We start from the raw sequence: 24,414 nt of genomic DNA, 5'->3' as shown, positions 1-24,414 counted from the left end.
ATGTATATATCTTGTAACATAAATTTATTGATTCAAAACAGGAACGTATATTCCTGTGATTTATTGAGATATTTACTGTTAATGTTTGTATTGTCAAAGAAATTATAAAAAAATTTGTTCAAGAATATAGAATATCAGGCCTATAAATGACCTTATTATGGCCAAGTCATACATCTATGGATCGGGCTATCTCCTCTTTCCAATGGCAGAGTTAAATCTGGAATTAGTACCACCAGGCGCCCGTTACAGGGGAGCAAAGACCGTGAATGAAATCTACTGGAAGTACAGTTACTTTTTCATAATATCCATAGCTCCGCCATTTTTCATCAGATTGAGACACGTTTTTTTCCTAGATGTTCACAGAAAGGTAAAGAAACGAACTACGTTCTATTTTATGGCAATAACGTTCAGGTTTGTTCGAGCCCGTAAGATAATAATCATGAAGATAACGTCAGAATTTTTCGGAAAAAATATTTTCAACAGCTTTGCTAGAGGCTTGTGAGCTGGGTAGTGTAGTTTTATGAAATGTGGCCATTGAAAGCCTTGGGTCTCCTCTCTTTAGGACTACGGCGGTTTCATGACGCGTTATTTCCTTGCATCTAATTCATCCCGTTTCCACCCGGATGCGCAGATATTTATAAACTAATATTTCACAAATAACACTTAAAATCATTTGTAAAAAAAAACGTACTGTAGTGCCGACAATATACACTTTGACTGCTAATAATAATAATAATTTATTACATTTATATAGCGCTTTTCTAGACACAAAGCGCTCCCCACAATGTAGGGTGGAAATTGCCCTACATTGCTGCTGTTTAAAGGGTTAGGGTCTTTACTCTTCTCATTTGAAAGAGAAACACAACATTAATTAATACGGACTGTATTGATCTATTTATGATGTGATATTAATTTCGGCCCTGTACCGGGCCCGTCTGGCTTTTATTATGTGTATTTATTAGCATATTATGCTGTATTTTATCTACATCATTGACAATGAGAGCTTGCTGTCATCTGTGTTTTTTCTAGATTAAATAAAGGATGAATTAATATTAGTTCCCTGCTTGAAAATCAAGATAGGCAGCAAAATTATTAAAATCTGAGGCTCATCACCCAAAATGCAGGAACTAGAAGAAATTTGGTAGACAAGTCTGAAAATCACAAAATTGGCTCTGAATATTGACTCGTATTTTCATTTCTGTGCAAATAATCAGGCAATCAGTGTTCTTCCCACCATCTAATGATGAACTCTCCAAGCCTGAGTGAGATTGTGTGTGGCTGCCTAGTAGTGTATGTGTATACTGTACATAGTGCTGCATATCATAGGTTTTTTTTAATAGCAGTTCAGAAATGTTGTATTCCATACTTGTTCTAAAATACTGTACTGTTTAAAAGAAATTATAAAAACCTTTCTTTGAGAAATTAACGCAAAAACATTTCATTATGCAATGATGTAAATTAATGTAATATTTCAACAAGCCATTTTCTTCTCTAGACTGAATCAAGCTCAATTAGAAAAAGATCCCCTCCGAACGTATATTGAATAACAATCAATTTAGTATGGTTTTTCCACCAGAAATGTGCAATAAACGACTGAAAATGTCTTAGCAGCATCACTACACCTTTGCCCTCATTGAGAATGCAAAGATCTATGACTCAATTTAAAATCTCGCTCTGAAATCCTGCAAGGAGTGAATTGTTGCTGGAAGCTGTGGAGCATGGATAGTCCACTTAACGTTACCAGGAAAAATGTGTTAACTTATCTAAATGATAAAAACAGCAGTTTGTGTTTGCACATTTCCAAATTGTGCCAACAACATGTTGCCCACTTTGCATAGTGTTCATATACTATTGATACGGACATGCCGTTCCATGAGTGGAGAGACCTTCTGCAGACAGAGTGGAGGTAATTATTACAAATGGTAAATTAGTTTTGACTGACAATACGCATTAAGCATCAGGTATATTGCTGAGCATTGTTATGTCCGCAGAGCGAGACATAATTAAAGCGGTAGTGTGTGAGAGAGAGAGAGAGAGACTGCGCAATATCTCGTTATTGCTGCTGCCATGCGCTTTAAGATGCATTCTAAAAATAGATATCTCTAAACAATTGCTCAAGCACTACTAGAGTAATTCATGAGTACTCGATCTGGGAAAACATTACTCGTGCCAATCCCTAGTACAGAGTAAGTACAGAGAAGACCCCCCCCCCCCTTCAGCAGAATAATGTGAAAGGGCACTCTGGTGACATGTTCTGCACAAATAACAATCTGTATAGTCAAAGTCATGCCTCAGAGGAGTTAACCATTTTGGCAAAAAAATCTAGAGCGGTCATCTGGTAATCAGAACGTTCCCAGGTTAAGTGAATGGGAGTGAATGTGAGGCATAAATGGTAAAGCGCTTTGGATACAATCAATTCCCTGCCTGGCTACCCCACTCCCAAGAGAAAAATACCTTTAGAGAACTGGGCAGTACATTAGGTAAGCAATATTCCTGGCTCCAAAAGGCCCAGCTAATTTATTAATCAAAGTCTGTTTAAAAATGACTCAGTTTATACGACAATCTACCATAATAAAATAACGTCCATCATCCTCCCTCCAGGTTGTGTGTGTTTTGAGTTAACTACATGCTCACCCTGGTCTGCTGCTGGTCCTGCAGTAAGAAAGTTTGACCATATTGTCATATAAACTGAGGTCATTTTGATGATTGAGGCACTTTGTGAGCGGTTAGCCGAACATATAAATAACCGTATTAAAGCTATATTTGTTGCCGTTCGAATGCCACCTCACTTGACTAAATCCGTGCCTCGGTTCTCGAGTTACATAACGATATGTCAGAGGGCGGCTAAGTGGCGCAGTGGGCAAGGCGCTCGCCACTAGCGCAGGAGATGCTGGGTTTGAGCCCAGCTCTCGCCGTTGCTACCGGCTTGGCTGGTCGTTCATACTAACACACATTGGCAGTATTAGGGGGTGGGAAAGCCGGTGGGTGGGGATCGGACATTGTGGACAGCGACTCCTACAGGTCGGTTGGTGCGCCTGTACAGCAGAATCAGGAAGCAACGGGGGCAGCGTGAGCCTCACCGCTGAGAGATCGCGCTGTGCAGGTGGAAAGATGCGACGGCTGCCTCCTCGTGTACCGGAGGGGACATGTGATGCAAGGCTTCGTCCACATTGCAGCCGACCAGTGGGAGGCATGGTCTAACAACGTTCGAGACAGGGGAGGGTAGAATTGGATAATACGAAATTGGGATGGGAGAAAAATAGAAAATGGGGAGAAAAAGTTGATAAAAAAAAAGAATATAGAATATCAGGCCTATAAATTACCTTATTATAGCCAAGTCGCACATCTGTGGATCGGGCCAAATCTCCTCTTTCCAATGGCAGAGTTCAATCTGGATTTAGTATCACCAGGCATGATCCACATACCGTGAATGAAATCTACTGTAAGTACAGTTACTTTTTTTTATAATGGGAATTGCTCCGCCATTTTTCATCAGATTGCAACGCCCATTTTTGCTAAACGTTCACAGAAAGGGAGATAAACTAACAGCGTTCTAATTTATGCCAATAACATTCAGGTTTGTGGTAGATAATCCCAAAAAATAAGATAAATAAAAAAGCTGGGTAGTGTCATTTTTCGAAATTCCAACGCCATTCGAAAGCTCTGGGTCTCCTCTCCTCATTATGACTACAAACAAAATGGCGGCGCACATTTCCTTCCGTCGATATTCACTAGTTTCTGAATACATTTCCAAAACTAATATTTCACTAATAACACTTTAACCTATTGGTAAACAAACGTATTGCTGAAAATATACACAATGTTTTGACAGGGTTAGGGTCTTTACTCTTGGCTACATTTGGAAAAGAAACGCAACATTAATTCATACAGTCTGTAGAGATCGATTTATGACGTTATGTCATTTGCGGTCCGCCGACGGACCACTCGGGCTAAAGAGGTTAAAAGTCACAACTATCACCCTTCTACAGCATATGCACCAGAATACAAAAAAGTCACAACTATAACCGTTCTACAGCTGAGCACATGCACCAGAACACAGGACTTTGATAGGGCCAAAACATTCCATTCAGGGCCCTGACATCAAGGGGTTACACTCAGACCTTATCGAACGAAGCCCTAAAGAAATTTTTAAAAGGTCATGCTCATTGGCAACAGGGGATAAAGTCCCTCTAGTCACCACATTATCAAGGGCATCCAGGGCACCAAATCTAACTTAATCTACTGAGGGGGAAAAATTGCTCCAACTGTAATGTGAATTTGTGATTTCTTTTAAATAAAACATTAGCTCATTATACAACAGCTGGTTCTGACCAAGCAATCTGACAGTGACAGCTGAGAGCTGTGCGTTATTTGTTATCAACATCACGGCTAGGAGTTGCTTAGCAACGCATTTACGAGCTCTTAATCAAAACTTGATATCCCAGCGTCTTGTAGAGCGGTTGAATAAAAGCAATATAACCTCAAGGTTGTGTGTTATAGTAAATAGACACTGCGGCTGAGATGATCTACGCGATCACAGCTTATGTATTACAACATACTCCCTTGCGTGTTCTATTGTTTATGTGAATATGTTAAAGATTAAATGAAATAAAAGTCATAATATACATTTCTTTGTAATTGTGTCTTTATTAAACATACACGTTTTTATTAGATGAGTTATATTTGTTCTATTTTTTAGCTAATCTGTCCTAGTCTACAATGTTTTAATTTGTTTTGACACTTTTGAAATGCCTTAGAAATCGATAGCGATACCAATTTTTGGTATCATGTTTTCGATCTCCAGCTCCATCGTCTGCGAGTATGTCTGAGAGATTGTGTGTGTGTGTGTGTGTGTGTGTGTGTGTGTGTGTGTGTGTGTGTGTGTGTGTGTGTGTGTGTGTGTGTGTGTGTGTGTGTGTGTGTGTGTGTGTGTGCGCGTGCGTGCGTGCGTGCGTGCGTGCGTGCGTGCGTGCGTGCGTGCGTGCGTGCGTGCGTGCAGCAGCCAGACCTGGCTCTCTGCTCCAGTTGCTCTTCCAGAGCCTGGAGTCTCCTCTCTCTGTCCCTCAGCTCCCTGGCAAAGCCGAAGTCATCATCCTCCTCCCGGTTCTTGGCCGCACTCCGCCACTGGAACACACACAGGTTATATAATAGCCACTTACACATCCACGCCAAGAGGATATCCGTGAAACGAGTGCTTCCAAAATCATAACTTCCCACTCCCACGTCCTCTCAACTATGAGCAAGTTCTAAAAACGTGATATTGCATTTTAATATTTAATTAGTTATAATATTAAAAGAGCTTGACCGCATCATCTCTCGTTCTCCCAGTATTTCTCTCACACACCTCATGCTGCTGCTCCAGGTGATCCTTCAGCTCCTCGAAGCGCTCCCTCTTCTTGGCCTCCTCGGCCAGACGTTGCGACACCTGGCACCCTGCAGGGGGCGAGAGAGACAGCAGGTCTTATCCCCCCCACGCGGTATAGTGTACACACACCACACATCACCATCTGCTTCACACAGACACACATGGATATGCATACCCCTCCTCCCCCCCCCCCCCCCCCCACACACACACACACGCACACAATGTATTAGATCTTCTCAGAAACTAAGCTCGACGATTCTGTAAAAGATCCAGAGATAGAGATTGAGAACTACTCAATAATCAGGAATGATAGGAACAAACATGGAGGTGGTGTCTGTATGTACATACACAAGGACACCAAATTCATCAACAGAAATGACCTGAATCATAAATCAATTGAAACTGTATGGGTGGAAATCCTATTCGAAAGGGCGAAATCCCTACTGGTTGGCACAGTCTACAGGCCGCCAGATCATAGTGGCTTTTATGATACAATGGATGGGTGTTTAGCTGGAGTTGAGGATGTAGACAAAATTCTTATTGGAGACTGGAACACGGATATGCAACGAAAAGATGCACCCGTCTTCAAGGCCTTCAGTAGGTTTTGTGATCTGCATGGCCTCAGCCAGCTAATCACCCAACCCACACGTGTATGTGAATCAACTCAGACTACCATTGACCTCATTCTGACCTCCGACAAGTCCAAGATCTCAAATAAAGGGGTTATAGCATGTGGGTTAAGTGATCATTATATGATATTCTGTACCCGAAAAAAACTAAAACAAAAGGCTGGCTGCCACAAAACAGTCACATCTAGAGACCTCAAAACCTACTCTAGCGAGGCCTTCAACCTTGAACTGGAGAGTCTGGACTGGTCAGATGAACTCAATGGTACACTGGTTGACGAAACATGGCTTGGTTTCAAAACCAAATTCTCAGCAATACTAAACGACATGGCCCCCCTAAGAACCACCAGGGTAAAAAATCGCGCTGAGCCGTGGATGCACTCCGAAATACTGGCCGCTATGAAAACCAGAGACAAAAAATGCTCTGAGTTTCGTAAAAGTCAGTCAAAGCTTACTAAAAGCACGAGCAGTGAACTCCAAGCCCACGTGACTGAACTCAAACTAGAAAGAAACAGACTAAGAAACGACGTAAACTCCATGATCAAAACTGCAAAAAAGAATTTCATCAATGACAAAACTGAGGAAAACAAAAACAAACCATGTGAACTTTGGAAATTACTCAATAATCAACTAGGATGCAGTAAAAAACTTAAAACCAGATTCTCAAACATAAACATAAAAACGGACAACACGCTCATCACAGACAAGCTGGATGTAGCCAATTACTTAAACATTTTCTTCACAAACATAGCCACAACACTGGTAAACAAACTACCCTCCCACTCAGGGCTTTATGGGGTAGAACACATAGTAGCTTACTACAAAAACCTAGGGGTCCGCAAGGACGACTTCAAGCTGGAAATGGTAACAACAGATGAGGTACTCAATAAACTGAGCGCCCTCCAACCTAACAAGGCCACTGGCCATGACAACATCCCCTCCAAATTCCTCAGAGACTCAGCAGCCGCCATCACACCAATCATCACACACATAATAAACCTCTCCATAAAACAGGGACACGTCCCCAAGGACTTCAAAATTGCGAGGGTGACCCCTCTGCACAAAAAGGGCAGCAAATTAGACCCAGGCAACTACCGCCCTGTTTCTATTCTCACCTCCATCTCGAAAGTCATGGAAAAAATAGTCTACGAACAGGTCGAAAAGTACCTAGCGGAAAAAAATCTAATCTACGAATTCCAATCTGGCTTCAGAACATCCCACTCCACTGACACATGCCTTCTCTATTTGAATGACCACATCAAACAAGAGGTGGACGCAGGCAAATACTGCGGCATGGTCATGCTGGACCTACAAAAGGCCTTTGACACGGTCAATCACTCCATTCTGATTGACAAGCTAAAAGCAATTGGTTTTGATAGTCTATCAGTGAGCTGGATGCAATCCTACCTTGAGGGGAGGGAACAGATGGTGGAGGTAAACGGTACCCTATCCCCCCCCCTCACAGTGAGCTGTGGTGTTCCACAAGGAAGCATACTAGGACCGCTACTGTTCCTAATTTATGCAAATGACATGTCGTCAGCTTGTGACTGCAACTTGTTCCTGTTTGCGGACGACTCAGCCCTGCTGGTCTCTGACAAGAACAAGTTACAGGTTGAAAAAACCCTCAGCTCGGAACTAGGCAGAATCTGCATATGGCTCGCTGATAACAAACTATCATTACACATGGGCAAAACAGAGTCCATTCTCTTCGGTTCAAATAACAAACTCAGCAAGACCGACGGCTTCTCAGTTACAGTGGGTGACAATATTGTCACAAGGAAAGATGAAATTACCTACCTGGGTTCCATCCTAGAGGCTAATCTCTCCTGTGACAAAATGGCATCCAATGTAATAAAAAAAGTCAACCAACGAACTCGATTCTTGTACCGGATCTCCTCTCTGGTAAACAAGAACACCCTGAAGACTCTGGCAGGAGCACTCATTCAGGGGTACTACGACTATGCTTGCACCTCATGGTACCAAAGCACCTCAAAGGCGCTAAAAACAAAATTACAAACATCTCAAAACAAACTGGTCAGACTACTGCTTGACCTTACTCCTAGAACCCACCTCACCCCTGCCCACTTTGACAACCTAGGATGGCTTAGAGTAGACGACAGAGTACAACAACTTGCAATGGGCCTGGTCTACAAGATACACTACACGACCAAGGTACCCATGTACATGTCAAAATACTTCCCAAAGGTCAGTGAATACCACGATCACAACACCAGAGGGAGCTCCACAAATCATGTTAAACCCAGATTCGGCTCAAATAAGGGACTAAACACGTTTCGCAATTATGCCACATCAATGTGGAACGCCCTACCCAAAGCTGTAAAGGAATGTGGATCACTACCCACTTTCAAAACCTCTCTAAAGGGACACCTACGGGAGACTGCAATTCAACACTGGCCCCTGTAAATATCCTAACCCAACCCCCTCCAATGTACAGTCATTTACCTAGTATGGTTTTGTCAATAGTTCAATGTACAATTGTGTTTGTTTGTACAGTGTCTCCTCCCCCCCCCCCCCTCAATGTACAGTGTTACTTGTTTATACAGTGTGCCCCACGCCCCCCCCCCCCCCCAACCACCTCCAATGTAAATTACCCAGTATGGTTGTCAATATCCCAATGTACCCAACCCCCCCCACCCAACCTCCTCCAATGTACAGTTTCTACGTCAAATGTATATACTCCCTTTTCTTGACTCCTTCTGTATCACAAACAGTACTGTATTTGCAAATCTGGTATGTCATAAATGTATAGATGTAGCAGTACTGACTATCTGTATGTCATGTATGTCATATATGTCCTGATGAATTGAAAATGGGGGACCCTGATGTAAACAAGACAAACGTCTTTCTCAGGTCTGCATCCCCTTAACAATTGTATGTATTGAGCCGTACTGTATTGTACCCATTCTGCAATCTGTTAAATAAAGTTTTCATTCATTCATTCATTCAGATCCCAAGATGCCCTCCCATCCACGCCGTACATCTTTTGATGTAATAAATGTTATGAGGAGTTAGGTAAACTATGAGAGCGATGATTAGATTTCACAGGCTGCAGTGTTGGAAGCTGTTCAATGCCTCGCTGACACTACCTCTCTCTCTCTCTCTCTCTACCTCTGTGGATCTCTCTCTACCTCTCTCTCCCTACCTCTGTGGATCTCTCTCTACCTCTCTCTCTCCCTACCTCCGTGGATCTCCCTCTACTTCTCTCTACCTCTGTGCATCTCTCTCTCTCTACCTCTGTGCATCTCTCTCTCTACCTCTGTGTCTCTCTCTCTACCTGTGCATCTCTCTCTACCTCTGTGTCTCTCTCTCTACCTGTGCATCTCTCTCCCTCTATCTCTCTACCTCTGTGCATCTCTCTCTCTACCTCTGTGTCTCTCTCTCTCTACCTCTGTGTCTCTCTCTCTCTCTCTCTACCTCTGTGCATCTCTCTCTCTACCTCTGTGCATCTCTCTCTCTACCTCTGTGTCTCTCTCTCTCTACCTGTGCATCTCTCTCGCTCCATCTCTCTACCTCTATGCATCTCTCTCTCTACCTCTGTGTCTCTCTCTCTCTCTACCTGTGCATCTCTCTCCCTCTTTCCCTCTACCTCTGTGCATCTCTCTCTACCTCTATGCATCTCTCTCTACCTCTATGCATCTCTCTCTACCTCTGTGCATCTCTCCCTCTTTCTCTCTACCTTTGTGCATCTCTCTCTACCTTTGTGCATCTCTCTCTACCTCTGTGCATCTCTCTCTACCTCTGTGCATCTCTCTCTACCTCTGTGCATCTCTCTCTACCTCTGTGCATCTCTCTCTACCTCTGTGCATCTCTCTCTACCTCTGTGCATCTCTCTCTACCTCTGTGCATCTCTCTCTACCTCTGTGCATCTCTCTCTACCTCTGTGCATCTCTCTCTACCTCTGTGCATCTCTCTCTACCTCTGTGCATCTCTCTCTACCTCTGTGCATCTCTCTCTACCTCTGTGCATCTCTCTCTACCTCTGTGCATCTCTCTCTACCTCTGTGCATCTCTCTCTCTCTCTCTCTCTCCCCTCTCTCTCTCTCTCTCTCTCTCTCCCTCTCTCTCTCTCTCTCTCTCTCTCTCCTCTCTCTCTCTCTCTCTCTCTCCATTACTCAGAGAGGAGTGGGATCCTCCCGTGGTTCAAGGAACCCCTCATCGTCGGGAGCCACCAGCCACACTGTGTTATAATCACTTCTGAGCCAGGTGTTAAAAGGTATAATCGCGGGGGGATGATGGTTATGTGTGTGTTTGTGTCCATTTGATACTGCATATGATTAGAGCCGTGTGTGTGTGTCTGTTTGACTGTGCATATGATTTTGTGTGTGTGTGTGTGTGTGTGTGTGTGTGTGTGTGTGTGTGTGTGTGTGTGTGTGTGTGTGTGTGTGTATCTATTTGACATTGCATATGATTATGGATGTGTGTATGTGCCTGTTCAGACTATGCATACAATTACAGCTCTGTGTGTGTGTGTGTGTGTGTGTGTGTGTGTGTGTGTGTGTGTGTGTGTGTGTGTGTGTGTGTGTGTGTGTGTGTGTGTGTATATCACTCACCGCGGAAGGTCTCCATGGTCTTGGCAGCTGAGTTTCTGACCTGATTGATCAGCTCCTGGCGTGCCTGCTCCGTGCGCAGGGCCTGGCGACAGACAGGTAGAGAGCATCGTTACCAGAGATCTATCTGCCTGCCCTCTGCCTTACCTCCTCCCCTCACTCACCTGCCAGGCACGTAGGAATATAGGCCATGCGATATATGGACCGCTGACACTACATCATACCCCACGCAGCATCCAAGATGATAGTGCATCACTTTAATGGGGCCTGTTGCAGAAATTCCCTATACTTGAGCTACAGAAGGCACAGCCATTGATCAAATTATGTAAGAAGCATCCGTTGATCCGTTCTATATGGAGGATTTATATCCTATAAATAGATGACTGTTCATATAAAAAAAAAAAAAAAAAAAAAAAAAAGGAGAATCACTGCTGCTGAGCTGGATTAGGCGTATCATACGCATCATATCTTAAAATGGGGGATTGGAAATACTAAAAATCAAGAGATTATTAAAAATGGATTTATTGAAGCAAGTCAAATAATCATGGTGCATTTAAAATAAAATAAAAAGGGCTTAGCAAATGAGTAATTTGATGTAACCTAATTTTAAGCTTTTTCCAAAAAGATTATTTTCTTTACGCAAGCTGTCATACTTGTTGTCATGGATACTAGGGCCCTGGCTGACCGCCACTGGTGAGTTCACTACCTGCTGCTGAGCCCAGCTGAGGTGGGTGAGGTAACTCTAGGACCATGTCCTGGTTTATAATCACAACTTACTTACACACTTTGTTGTACTGAGGTGTGATCATTTCATTGTGGAGAGAATTTAACCTGACTTGACACGACACCATCCTTTTATGAGCTGTGATAAAAAATAGGCTAAATCTAAATCAAAATACTAATTTGCACAATACCTTTAGCAAACTCACTGCCATCTCTAAAGAACCAAGGAAGTCTGTGGTAAAAGAAGAGCACCTTCCCTGATGCCACCGGCCAAATTCCCAATCAGGTCTCCGACATCAAGGCCGCCTAATCTTGCCTCTCCTTAACAGGTCGATATTAATTGATCCTAGTCTCTCTCGTCCAGCCGGTATGTGTATTGCTGGCATCCGGCGCCGATGGCTTCTACACATTGGTGGTGGAGGCAAGTTACCCTCTGCATTGTAAAGCGCTAGAAAACGTACTATATAAATCACGGCAGAATTCATTCATGATTATTTGACCTGCTCAAATAAATCCATTTTTAATAATCTCTATGACCTCCAATCGCCTGTAAGACTCAAGTTTCACAGAGGCCATCTGTGCCTGTTGCAGTACCTGTTCCTCCCTGCTGATGGCGCTGTGCTTGGCGATTCTCTCCATGCGTCCGCGGTACACGGCACAGTCCCTCTCGATCTCCTCCACCTCCTGCAGGGAGAAGGTGACGGCGATGCGAGGCGCCGGCAACTCCGACCCGCAGATGTAGTGCTGTGGGACACATGACAGGCGGGCAGTGGGACTAGTCAGCTTCGTAGTCGAGACGGAGACACACAGAGAGAGCGATGACTTGTAAAAAGATATTGAAACAAATTACCCTTCTAGGCAAGACAGCCGCGTACACAGCTGAACCAATCAAATACCACAAAACATCACAGCCGTCCGACCCGACGGAAGGATTCTAAATCATCTTCGGAGGCAGTGAGCATGCAGTTGCGGTTCATCTGGAAGGCAGTTCAATTACCTCCAACTGTGATGAGACTTGTGATTCTGAATTATAACCAATTACCGTGTTAAATACTAGACGATGGGAATCTGACAATAAGAGAGAATGAATCTGAAACAGCTTTAAAAGGCGGTTACAGCATAAAGTTATCTGGCCGACCGGCACCTCTCAATTATTCCACTGTGGCACCGGTGGGTTCATTTACATAACTACAAAGGCTGGAACAAAGGGAACCATGGGGGGGATTCCTGGGGCCCTCTTAAGGGATTAGGCCACTGGTACAGACCTTGATCAGCCTGCTAGGAATGTAGGTATATATGCCAACCACTGTGCATGATGTTATAAGGCATCATTAAGGTTTGCAGAATCTGTACTGACACATCCTGTGGTATGCCTCTAATCAGCAGGTTTGCATCATAGGGACAATGTGTACGTGTCATCAGTGATGGGAATAACGGCACTATAAGTAACTTCGTTACTAACGGCGTTCGTTTTTTCAGTAACGAGTAATCTTTACTCTTCCAATCTTAATAACGTCGTTACCGTTACTACAAAAAAATGCGGTGCGTTACTATGAATGAACCTGTTTCTTTCATCAGACATATCTCTGCGCCGAGAGGCAATAATATGTTCTTCCTTGTTTAGTGGACAGTGCACGAGCCAAGCATACATGCTGACGATTGGCTGAGGTTGAATACAATGTCATGGTAAGCCAATCAGAGGTGGAGGTGGGCGGGTGTCTAAAGCATCCAGAGTCTGACACACAGCGCGACAAGACAAGCGATCACTGATCAGTCAGCATGAGACCGCGGTCCGTGTAGTGTATGTTTTGAGCTCAAAAACGAATCCAACGAACAACACAAGCGACTCAAGTCAACATGAGACCGCGGGTCCATGAGCGTTTTGTGTTCACTCTTTGCAGCGCAGGGCACTGAGTGGCTCTACTGCAGTGCTGACAGCCTTATCAACAGTGCTGCACTTCCTGGTTTAATAGCACAGGCTTCAGGTGCTCAGAGATATATATATCTCTGTATGTCATGCATGTCTTAAATGTAATGATTAGATTAGTTTAGATGATTCGATTAGATTCTTATATCTGTATGTTGTGTATGTCATTGATTGATTGATTGATTGATTGATTGAAAAGTTTATTAACAGATTGCAGAATGGGTACAGTACAGTACAGCTCAATACATACAATTGTTAAGGGGATGCAGACCAGAGAAAGACTTTCGTCATAAATGTCATGAATTGAAAATGGGGGACCCTGATGTAAACAAGACGAAACTCTTTCTCTGGTCTGCATCCCCTTAACAATTGTGTGTATTGAGCCGTACTGTATTGTACCCATTCTGAAATCTGTTAATTAAAATGTTCAATCAATCAGTATATATTTGTTATTTATTTTTGGTATAGTGCTTAACAAGCATAATTTAATGTTGCCCAGTTGTGGCCTGTTGAGAGGCAATACATATCAAAAGTTCCAAAACATCTATTCTGTTTGTATTTGTATGATCCACTATATAAACATAGTAATTATAATATCTACATAGCCTACATGGCATTTGATTGGAGGCTAGTCTCACTTTGTCCCACAGCAACATTAAAATAGTTTAGATTTGTGTATGTTGTTTATGTAAAAAAAAATCTTGAAAGTAACGCAATAGTTACTTTCTGAAGTAACTAGTTACTTTTATAATTTGTAACTGAGTAAGTAATTTAGTTACTTTTTGGAAGAAGTAACTAGTAACTGTAACTAGTTACTTTTTTAAAGTAACTTGCCCAACACTGGTCAGGGTTCATTATTGTGACTTTCGACATGTGAGAATGTGTTCTTCAGAATAATCAGCTTTATTGTCACATCTTTCTATCCCGTTACAATTATTTGTTATTAGCTCCTCAGCATAGCAGCAGCATCAATATAAAGTAATACAAAAAAGAAGCAATAGTATAAATTATTATTTTCTTTTTTTTAGTAGCAGGATAGCAATAGGACTTTTCACGCAGAAATCCCATCATAATGCCACGATGAAGAATCTCTTTTTCCACCTAGTCTGCCAGCTTTGGGTTGTCCACACTGAATCTAGCAAAGACCTCATAATGCTGTGCTCAAGAGTCGAATAGATGGATAGACGCAGCGCGTTCTGAAATAAGTCTCCAAAGGTGCATGGCAAAATTATTATCAATTTGACATGCATAACTCATGATGATTAGTTAAGACAAGCTTTCTCTAGGCTTTTGAAGATGTAGGGGAGACCTTGCTGGTAACCGAGCAGCCAAGATAGGAGAGGAACCTCCAAATCGCAAGTCTTATCTCAACACACAACTTTCCAAAAATGATACTAATATTTCCAGGTGTCCAAACAAATATACGAGATAATCCTTAAAATATAATTTCACAAACCCTACATTTCCATGTGCCAAAAATTATCCATAAGTAGATGATGCAGTGTTATCGTTTTGTTTCGAGACTGGTGTATGAGTCCAGGGCAGCCAGTTGATGTACCGTGAGCTTTTTTTGCCTCTTCTCACATTGCACATTAATTTAATTAGACATAAAACATGTAGCCTATTATTATCCCACCTTTCATGCAAAAACTGATAGTTGGACGAAGCAATATTCCCACGGGTTGGTGGTGTGTAGTGGTGGTGCTCCACTTGTGAAAATAGTTGTGGTTATGATATACAGTAACCTACAATCTAACCACCACATCATCAATTTGGCTACATTGTTTATTAAATATTTCAATCAGCTCTGAGTGAGTAGTGTGGCTTGTTCACCAAATCCCTGGGCTCATGGGGTCAGGGAGCTATAGGCTATTTTTATATATATATATATATATATATATATATATATATATATATATATATATATATATATATATATATATATATATATATATATAAAAATATATATATATTATTTTTTTCTCTTTTTTATGTATGTCTGTGTATTTTGTTTGTTTGTCTTGTATTTACACATACTTACAAGTGTAATTATGTCTCTCATCTCAATTCTACAATGGTCGGCTCCTTTTACATACTGGTACTCTCTTTATAAACTTGATGTTCTATGATGGATGGTGTTAAAGGTCTAAAAATAGTTCATCAGAATATCAGAAGTCTGTTACCCAAAATGGATTTACTTAAGGCATGGGTTTTTCAACACAGGCCAAGCATAATTACATTATCCAAGACCTGGCTTAACGATAAAATAACAAATGAACAAATTAAACTAGAAAATTATGTCCTTGACAGATCCCTCAAGAAATGTGGTGGAGTTGCCACTTAGGTCTTATCTAGCTTGGTCTCTAAATTAATCATCCCTGAAGTTGGGCCTCTAGACTTTGAATGCATTTTTGTCAAAGTCACCCTGCATAAGAATAAATACATAACTATCGGAAATATTTATAGACCTCCTTCTGTAACATTCTGGGTTTCTGTGCTCTTCCAGAACAGGAAAGTAGGAAACCCTACCGCCTTCTGGAGTACTTCACCCTGTTCTATGTTATTGCACTGATAGACTGTCACCTCTGGTTTGCTGTCACTAATTGCTGCGTGTGGTATGTCAGGAATGTGGCCATTTAGTAACCCTTGTTCTCTGTCTCTTTGTCGGATCTTCAAACAGAACATGCGTGCAGTCGGCCACAGGACAAGTGCTGGAACCTCTTGTCGCGGGTGTTACGGGTTAGCTAGTTGTCTCTACTCCTATTTTTAGGCAGGGGGGGGGGGGGGGGGGGGGGGGGGCGATTGGTTGATTTGGGGCGCTCGTTGGGCGGGATGATTGTGCTCCTCTTCTCCTGCCAGTCCTGGAGCTCAATATATTACATCCTGTATTCTACTTACCCTTTGAATGTTTTGTTGGGCCTTTCTCGCGGCGGCTGCCTGGCGGTGTCATCGCGGGGTAAGCATATTTGTTTGCCCTGCGGTGGCATCGTCAGGTGGCTGCTGTGGAGTAGGTCTATTATGATGGAGATTGAGAGACATATCCTCTTATAATGTTTACTTGTTCTGTTGTGTTTTTGTATGTGTCCTTTATTTATTTTTTGTTGTGTGTTATGTGTTCTGATTCTGTATTACATTGCACAAAATGTGGGACCCTCTCGAAAACGAGATACTGTATCTCAATGTGGTTTTCCCAATAAAGAATTTCAATATATCAAAAGGTCACCCCCCATCTCCCTATGCCGGGTAGTCCCTTTCACACAGACGCTGGGGCGAACCCACCCTGGCAATTTCTCCATACCTGAAGACAATGCCGCGTCAACTTTGACCCCACATTCAGCGTTCGTTCCTTTCACACAGAACGGCGTGCCGGCATAATGAGGTACGATTATTTAAGATTATTCAGCTTTAACGGGCGGTGTGGAATGGGCTAATGATGAAAAGAAAATAGTGCTCGCAATACAATAATCACAAATGTAATAGTCACAGTGTGGATGTGGTGGGTGCAAAGTGGCAGTAGAATCAGTGATAAAGCAGCACTTTGCTTGTTGAGGGCAGAGCAGTTCCCATACCAGGCAGTGATGCATTCAGTCAGAGAGGTCTCGGTTGTGCCTCTGTAGAAGGCAGGGTTTCCGTTATACGGTAATTACAGTTTATTTTTATTTTAACCGGGAAAATCTGTTGAAGTCCGACATGTTTAAATCTCCCCAGTCATAATGTCATGTGAATAATAATTGCCTCTTATTTTTATTCGGTTACCAAGTAACGTATGTCCACTAAACGTGCTAGTTTCTGCCAGTTCAAACAGAAAACTCACTCTTAAATCCTGTGAGGTGTGTGTGTGTGTGTGTGTGTGTGTGTGTGTGTGTGTGTGTGTATTGCAATGCAGCTGGATTCACGAGATGTGTGTGTGTGTGAGCCAGGAAAACAAACAAGGATTCTATGGTCAGGAGTAATGTTACGTTGGAATACAGCTTATGTAGCATTATCTAAAAACTACGTTTTGTGTGCATTTCCAAATTGTGCCAACAACATATCACCTACTTCACGTAGCGTTCATAGACTATTGATATGGACACTAAACAACATCCTGTAGCATGAATTGGATTCCGTCTCTGATTGGGTCGAAAATAACAGACTGATACAAATGTGTCTAAAACTAAATGTATTATTTTTGGTTCAAATTATTTATTGAGAAGCGAGCTCACTATAAAAAGGAAAGAGTTATTGAGCAAATCCACAAGGTAAAACGGTCTTGGTGTCACCCTGGAGGACCAGACACATTGATAATGTAGTTGCTAAGATATGTAGGGCAGTATCTGTGATTAGAGGTGTGTCTATTATTTAAATGATCTATCAAACTGATCACTCAGGCGCTTGTTGTCTCATCTTGACTACTGTTCAGTTGTCTAGTCTAGCACCACAAAAACAAACTTCTAATTGTTCAGAATAAGGCTGCACACTTGATTTCTCATTGTCCATTTGTAGCAAATGTAGATGGCATGCATGGAAAACTCTTGGTTAAAAATGGTGGATAGATTTTCCAGTAAACTCCTTGTTTCCCCCCTCCCACAATATTTGTACTGAAAACTAGGCCTAAAAGCTTGCATACTAGAATTGTATATATCGACGAGACATGACCATAAAACCAGGCAGATTACGCAGAGTATGTTGTAGTACCTTTACCAAGGTGCCACGAAGAAGACGGTTATGTTGTATAGAGCTATTTTGAGTTGGAACATGTTGCCTTATAATATAAAGAATGCCAGTTCCAAATAGCTTTTTAAAACGCTACTGAAAAATAGTATGTTGAATTATAGTTAGGCATGGAGGTTTGTACCTTCTCGTGCTCATTTTGTTCCATTACTATGTTTCTGATCTAACTGTGTTTTGTTAGGGGTTTATGTTAATATTTGCTAGGGGTTTATTATGGTAATATGTTTTTGTTATTTCTTAGAGTTTGTGGGTGATAAGAGTCGGTGGTGGTGGGGGGTGATTTGTGTTTTATTTTCTAGCTGTGAATTGATTTAGGTAACTGTTTTATGTTGTTTCGTTTGGACCGCAGGAAGATTAGTTGCTACAATTGTGCTAGCTAATGGGAAACCAAATAAATAAATAAACAAATAAATAAACAGTTGCAAAGCCCTCTGCCGTATTTCTTCTGCTGGCTGAGGTGAGAGGCCTCTTTCATCACCACCTGGCCGGTGTGCATGTCCCAGGTGAGCTCCTCATTGATGCAAACCAAATCTACTAAATCATTTGAGAAATACTCCTACCTTATAACTAAATTATTACATTTAGTACATGTAGCTGAAGCTTTTATCCAAAGCAACGTACAAGTTCTGTACAACAGGTCAGCAGGAAGGATACAACTCTGGCAGCTAAGTAACATTGTTCGTCAAACAGTGTTGAACGAGTGCTACAGTCTTGAGTGCATAGTAGTATAGACAGATAAGCATAGTAAGTAGTAATATAGGCAAGGAAGATTACTTAGTAGCAAAGTGCATGATAGAAAAAGACGAAGGTTAGTATATATATATATATATATATATATATATATATATATATATATATATATATATATATATATATATATATATACTTTGTTATGGTTGAAAACAAAACAAAGCATATTATTCTTAACCCGACTCATTTTATTCATCAGACAAAAACAAATGAAGATATGACAACATCCTTAAAAAGGAAAGTCAGACTGGCAGTTAAAGGTAGAATCTGTAATGCTGTCAAACAGCGGCCTCTAGGTAAAAGAGCGTTGTTTGGTATTGCACGTTGTTTACATTTTTTGTTTTGGTCTGATGTGTGGGTTGGAGTTTACCAACTTAATATACTGTGACTCCAGACCCGTCTTGGCAGAGCCTGAGGTGTGGCCAGCAATAGCAACTCCACCCCTATCCCCACTCAACTCCAACCCATATTATCAGGCCAAAACAAGTTTTTTTAACAAAGTGCAGTACCGAGGGGGGGGGGGGGGGGGGGGCACTTTTGCCTAGAGGTTGCTGCTTGACAGCATTACAGATTATACCTTTAAAAAGATCTATTGCAAGCTGCTTGAAGCCAGCTGATGTTAGCTAGCATAACATCCTCCATCCATAAAAAACATCCTCCATAAAGAATTTAATGATTTGCACTGCTCTTGCAACTGAAATAAGTATTAGCATGGATTTGACTGGTTAGCTGTAAAATAATTGCATGGTATTCCATTGGTTGAACTTTGCACTGGCATTGTCTGTGATTGTAAATTTGGGTCAATCTGTCAACATGTCACTGTTTAGAGCAAACTATGTCCTTCTACAAAAATAAACCATGGTCTTAGGGTACTTCAGCACGTTGGCAGATGGACCCTAATCATCTCCCAAAACTGTCGCGCTGTCCAGGAATGTACTGAACTAAAGTGCCTTTAGTTATCCCAGGACCAGTTAAGGTTTGAGGGATGGGCATGCGTCTGTTGAGACTGACCTGTGGGCAGCAGATCTTGAGCAGGTTTATGGTCTTGCCACAGACGTAGACGTCGTTGGCGATGTGCCGCAGGAAGACAGGGACACAATCCTCCACATCCTTGGAGATCAGGGTGTAGCCCTGGGTCCAGAAGTTCTTGTCTGCAGAGAAACAAAGGAGATCAGGGTGTAGCCCTGGGTCCAGAAGTTCTTGTCTGCAGAGAAACAAAGGACTGGCCTAGTCATATAATTCTCACCATACAGCCATACAGGGCTTTTATGATTTAGGTCAAGAGCTTTTCCAGGTCATTATGGCATGACTGAAGAGAAACTCGGAGCAGAACAGGTATATGAATGGATTCAGCGTAGGGCTGTACCGAATGTAATTTGACATTCGAAGCTTCTATTGAAGTATTCGAACTTCTGTCATCATATTTGGAATACCACCGACCACAGGGAAAGACAATCTGACATAAATTTCAGCTTGATCGTGCATGGTTTTCATACCCATGGTCAAAACCCATGGTCATTTGACAGTAACTATCTTCCGTTCAAGTGCTGTGGTAATAACGAATGCCGTTATTGGCAATCAATTCATCAGAAACGACCCCCCCCCCCTTCATGCATTCATGATGAAACATAATACCTATCATATGCATTTGATTTGAAAATAGTAGCGTGTCCAGGGACGAAACGCCAATGGTTTTAGTAGAATTCACGTTGCGCCCTATAGCCAGCCTCCCAGGAATTAGCCTGGATCATTCAGAAATTATACTTATATTCACCACGGGATAACGCGTGAGAGTATTCACGAAAAAATGTATTCTTCTTTGCATCTTGAACGGAAGATAGTTACTGTCAAATGACCATGGTATTGTATCCATAGTGTTAGATCCTGATCAAACTGGCCAGTATCACGTCTTCATCTGTTTTGGCTCTCCATCCAATTCCTCTGTGTTGTGTCATTTTAATGGTCCTGACGTCTCTCCGACACTGGCTGATAAGATCCTTATCTCCCCCGTTAGTGCAATTCATAAACCATACTAATTCTCCACCTCCGTAAGAATTCGACACTTCGACAACGTGAAATACAAGGAAAAGCGTGGTTTTATTTGATAAACAGAAACCTCAGCTCAGATGTTAACAGATTGTATTGTCCTTGAAGAGTCTATTCTAATGATCTTTCGGTGTGTTCAGATTATCGTCCTTTTGCTGTTATGTCCAATAGTGGTCAGGCCTGGTCGTTAGCCTGAACCCTCCTCGTGTTAGCCGAAGCTAATGATGATGTGGCATTCTTCTCCCCCCCCCCCCCCCCCCCTCCCCCGTCTTCTGTGTGATCTCAGTCCTACTCGCTCTTGGTCAGATTCTAGTCTGCCCTACACCCGGAAACACCGTTCGACTTATAGATCTTCGTCGTCACAACGACGGCCAACCCCTTTCTGGTTGTCATGTGCCGCGTTGTCATGACAACTGCGTTAATAACCTTTCACACCATTAAACGTTTCATTCACTGTTGCATTAAAGAGGTCACCCCTCTCCCTCGCTCTGGGCCTACAGTACACTCGCTCTTATCAATTTGTTCTTGCAAGGAATGCAAAACATTCGGCTGGCTGCTAAACATTCTGCTGGCTACTGCCTCTGAAATGCTTCTTCTATCACCGTCTTCCATGCACATTTCGATCTCACCGTTTTAGCTGTGATCATCTCCCCCCAATCTATACATCACATACATTGAAAAAGCACCCCAAATCCTTCATTCCCCCCTTTGATTCTTAATCAACCTTCAGAATCAACAGACTACTTGGTTTTTCAATTAATTATACACAAAAATAGACTCATAACAATTAGGGCCCCGCCGTCTGCTGTTCCATTACCCGCATCACACCCAAACCAGAAAGGATAAACAACGGTCAGGGAGGAGAGAGAGAGAGAGAGAGACAGAGAAAAACACAGATTGCAACTTTTCAGACGACACACCTAAACCCTTCGGCCCCCCTATTAGGTACACCCCACGTCCAAATCAGAGCGCTCCCTTCCCTCTTACAGTACACCTCCCATCTTGGGCCGGTCCCGTCTCCTAGGGCAAGGGCCCCTTTCAGTGACGGCTCCTTTCCTGAGCTGGTCCCCCCTTCCAGGGCGGGTCCCCTAGGCAAAAATGTCTCCCCTGGTCTGCTACTGCTCAGTGTCTCTGGCTGTCCTCTCCACATCTGCTCCTCCACCGCCGCCGTCTCCTCTCTCTCGTCGTGGATGATCTGTGTACCAGGCTGCGGTGCCTGGCCCCTGTGGCTTCCTCCTCCTCCAGTCTGTTTCCTGGTCGTCTCCACCGCTGTCGGTGTCTTCCCCCCCGCTGAAAGCAGAAACACAACACCAGCAGTCGTCTGTACATTCGACTTCCCTTGTTTTGCTATTAGTCTACCACCTTCTCCACACCTTTATCCATCTTACAGGGCGGTTCCCTGTTTGTTGTCTTCCGGCGTGACACTTGCAGCTTCCGATACCCACTCCGCGCAACTCTTCATCCCAGTTTGACCCCCAGCGCGCGCCAGTTCTTCTGGTGACGTGTCTTCTGAAGACCCTGCCTATCTATTAGGTGTGAGAAGGCCCCACTGGAATTCAAACTCCCTCTTTATTCCATAATTAACCCATTCAAATAACTGCACCATCTTTCTGTGCAATTCTTATTTAAACCATTGTATAATTAAACTCTATATCTAATATTATTATTATAATAGATCCATTCTCTGTGCTGCAGTAGATTCTCTAACTTGACTCACTCCCCCACTCCGCCACTAGATGGTAGTACAGACTTATATCTAAATATTCCCCTATGGGTAATGAAAACTCCCCAGCACTACCCCCCCTCCGCCACTAGGTGGCGACCTACTCCTCCTCTATGGTGTTTTAGTTGACGTGTCACTTCCTGGTTCTTATCTGTTATCTCCTCGTGGCTCACGGCCATCTTGTATCATCCTCCTCGTGGCCCCTTTTTGCGGCCATCTTGTCTCGCTCATAATGGCTACTCTCTCAAACAAACGGGCGCTGCCCTCCTTTTTCAAGGCCTAACAACAAAACAACTGTCTCCTAGAGTCTCGTCGGCCAAACAGGTCATAATGATGTCTGCAGGTCACATGACAATAGATGATCTACTAACATGCAAGTACTGAACAGGTCAAAAATAGACTGAATGCCAAATGACGGTAGGTCTGAAAAACGTAGGTAGATTCTCCCGACTCACAGTCCCGCGTTCCCGCCTCTTGAGAGGAAAACAACCCTTACATTACAGACCAACAAAAATGGAATTAACCCCTTAGAACACTGCCTTCCTTCACCGGCCCGTTTGTTTTTCATTCCCTGTAGATAAAACCCATCTTGGTTTTTCAAAACACCATGGCTCTCTGCTCATATTATCACAGCTGGCTTCTCTGTCGCTACTTATTTACGGATGCACTATCTGTTTGTTTTTATTTGACTTAAAAGATCAAAACAACCGTGTGTGCACAGTGAACTCACATCTTTCTCCTAAGCGCTGTTTCTCCTACAGCGCTGGTCCGCCTCATGACCGCTCGACTCGGCGCTCTCTCCCAGGGCTGGCCGGCCTTGCTCGATCATGATTCTCCCACACCCGATGACTGTTGTCCACTGTCGTCCCATTATTGAAAAAGTCTTTTTCCGTTGTTCTTATCTCTCGGCAACCAACTGTTCCCGTTGTTTTAATCTCTTGCAAATCCGGGTCACGGCACCAACTGTTAGATCCTGATCAAACTGGCCAGTATCACGTCTTCATCTGTTTTGGCTCTCCATCCAATTCCTCTGCGTTGTGTCATTTTAATGGTCCTGACGTCTCTCCGACACTGGCTGATAAGATCCTTATCTCCCCTGTTAGTGCAATCCATAAACCATACTAATTCTCCACCTCCGTAAGAATTCAACACTTCGACAACGTGAAATACCTTACAAGGAAAAGCGTGGTTTTATTTGATAAACAGAAACCTCAGCTCAGATGTTAACAGATTGTATTGTCCTTGAAGAGTCTATTCTAATGATCTTTCGGTGTGTTCAGATTATCGTCCTTTTGCTGTTATGTCCAATAGTGGTCAGGCCTGGTCGTTAGCCTGAACCCTCCTCGTGTTAGCCGAAGCTAATGATGATGTGGCATTCTTCCCCCCCCCCCCCCCCCCCCCCCCCTCTCTGTGATGGGAGGAGAGAGCGTCTTCTGTGTGATCTCAGTCCTACTCGCTCTTGGTCAGATTCTAGTCTGCCCTACACCCGGAAACACCGTTCGACTTATAGATCTTCGTCGTCACAACGACGGCCCACCCCTTTCTGGTTGTCATGTGCCGCGTTGTCATGACAACTGCGTTAATAACCTTTCACACCATTAAACGTTTCATTCACTGTTGCATTAAAGAGGTCACCCCTCTCCCTCGCTCTGGGCCTACAGTACACTCGCTCTTATCAATTTGTTCTTGTAAGGAATGCAAACATTCGGCTGGCTGCTAAACATTCTGCTGGCTACTGCCTCTGAACCGCTTCTTCTATCACCGTCTTCCATGCACATTTCGATCTCACCGTTTTAGCTGTGATCATCTCCCCCCAATCTATACATCACATACATTGAAAAAGCACCCCAAATCCTTCAATAGCTATAATATAAAATATAGATTTAGCTCTACAAACAAGGTGACGCACAGTGAAACTATGTAATGAAAACCTAGCCGTGCTAGAAAAGGATGGGGAAATTGAATGGCCCCGAA

General features: G+C 42.8%; 1 protein-coding gene across 1 annotated transcript in view; it reads right to left on the bottom strand.

Moving 5' to 3' along the window:
* tubgcp6 (tubulin gamma complex component 6) overlaps positions 1 to 24,414 on the bottom strand; it is a 75,323-nt gene that overhangs the window by 29,179 nt on the left and 21,730 nt on the right. Inside the window, 5 exon segments of the mRNA XM_084334713.1 lie at positions 5,009 to 5,124; positions 5,345 to 5,433; positions 10,562 to 10,643; positions 11,876 to 12,025; positions 19,683 to 19,822. Coding sequence (XP_084190839.1) covers positions 5,009 to 5,124; positions 5,345 to 5,433; positions 10,562 to 10,643; positions 11,876 to 12,025; positions 19,683 to 19,822 — 577 coding nt within the window.

The sequence above is a fragment of the Notolepis coatsorum genome, assembly GCF_963971535.1.
Source record: "Notolepis coatsorum genome assembly, chromosome: 18".
Lineage (NCBI taxonomy): Eukaryota > Metazoa > Chordata > Actinopteri > Aulopiformes > Paralepididae > Notolepis > Notolepis coatsorum.
Note: the sequence above shows the minus strand (reverse complement) of the source record. Positions and strands in the feature narration are given on the sequence as shown.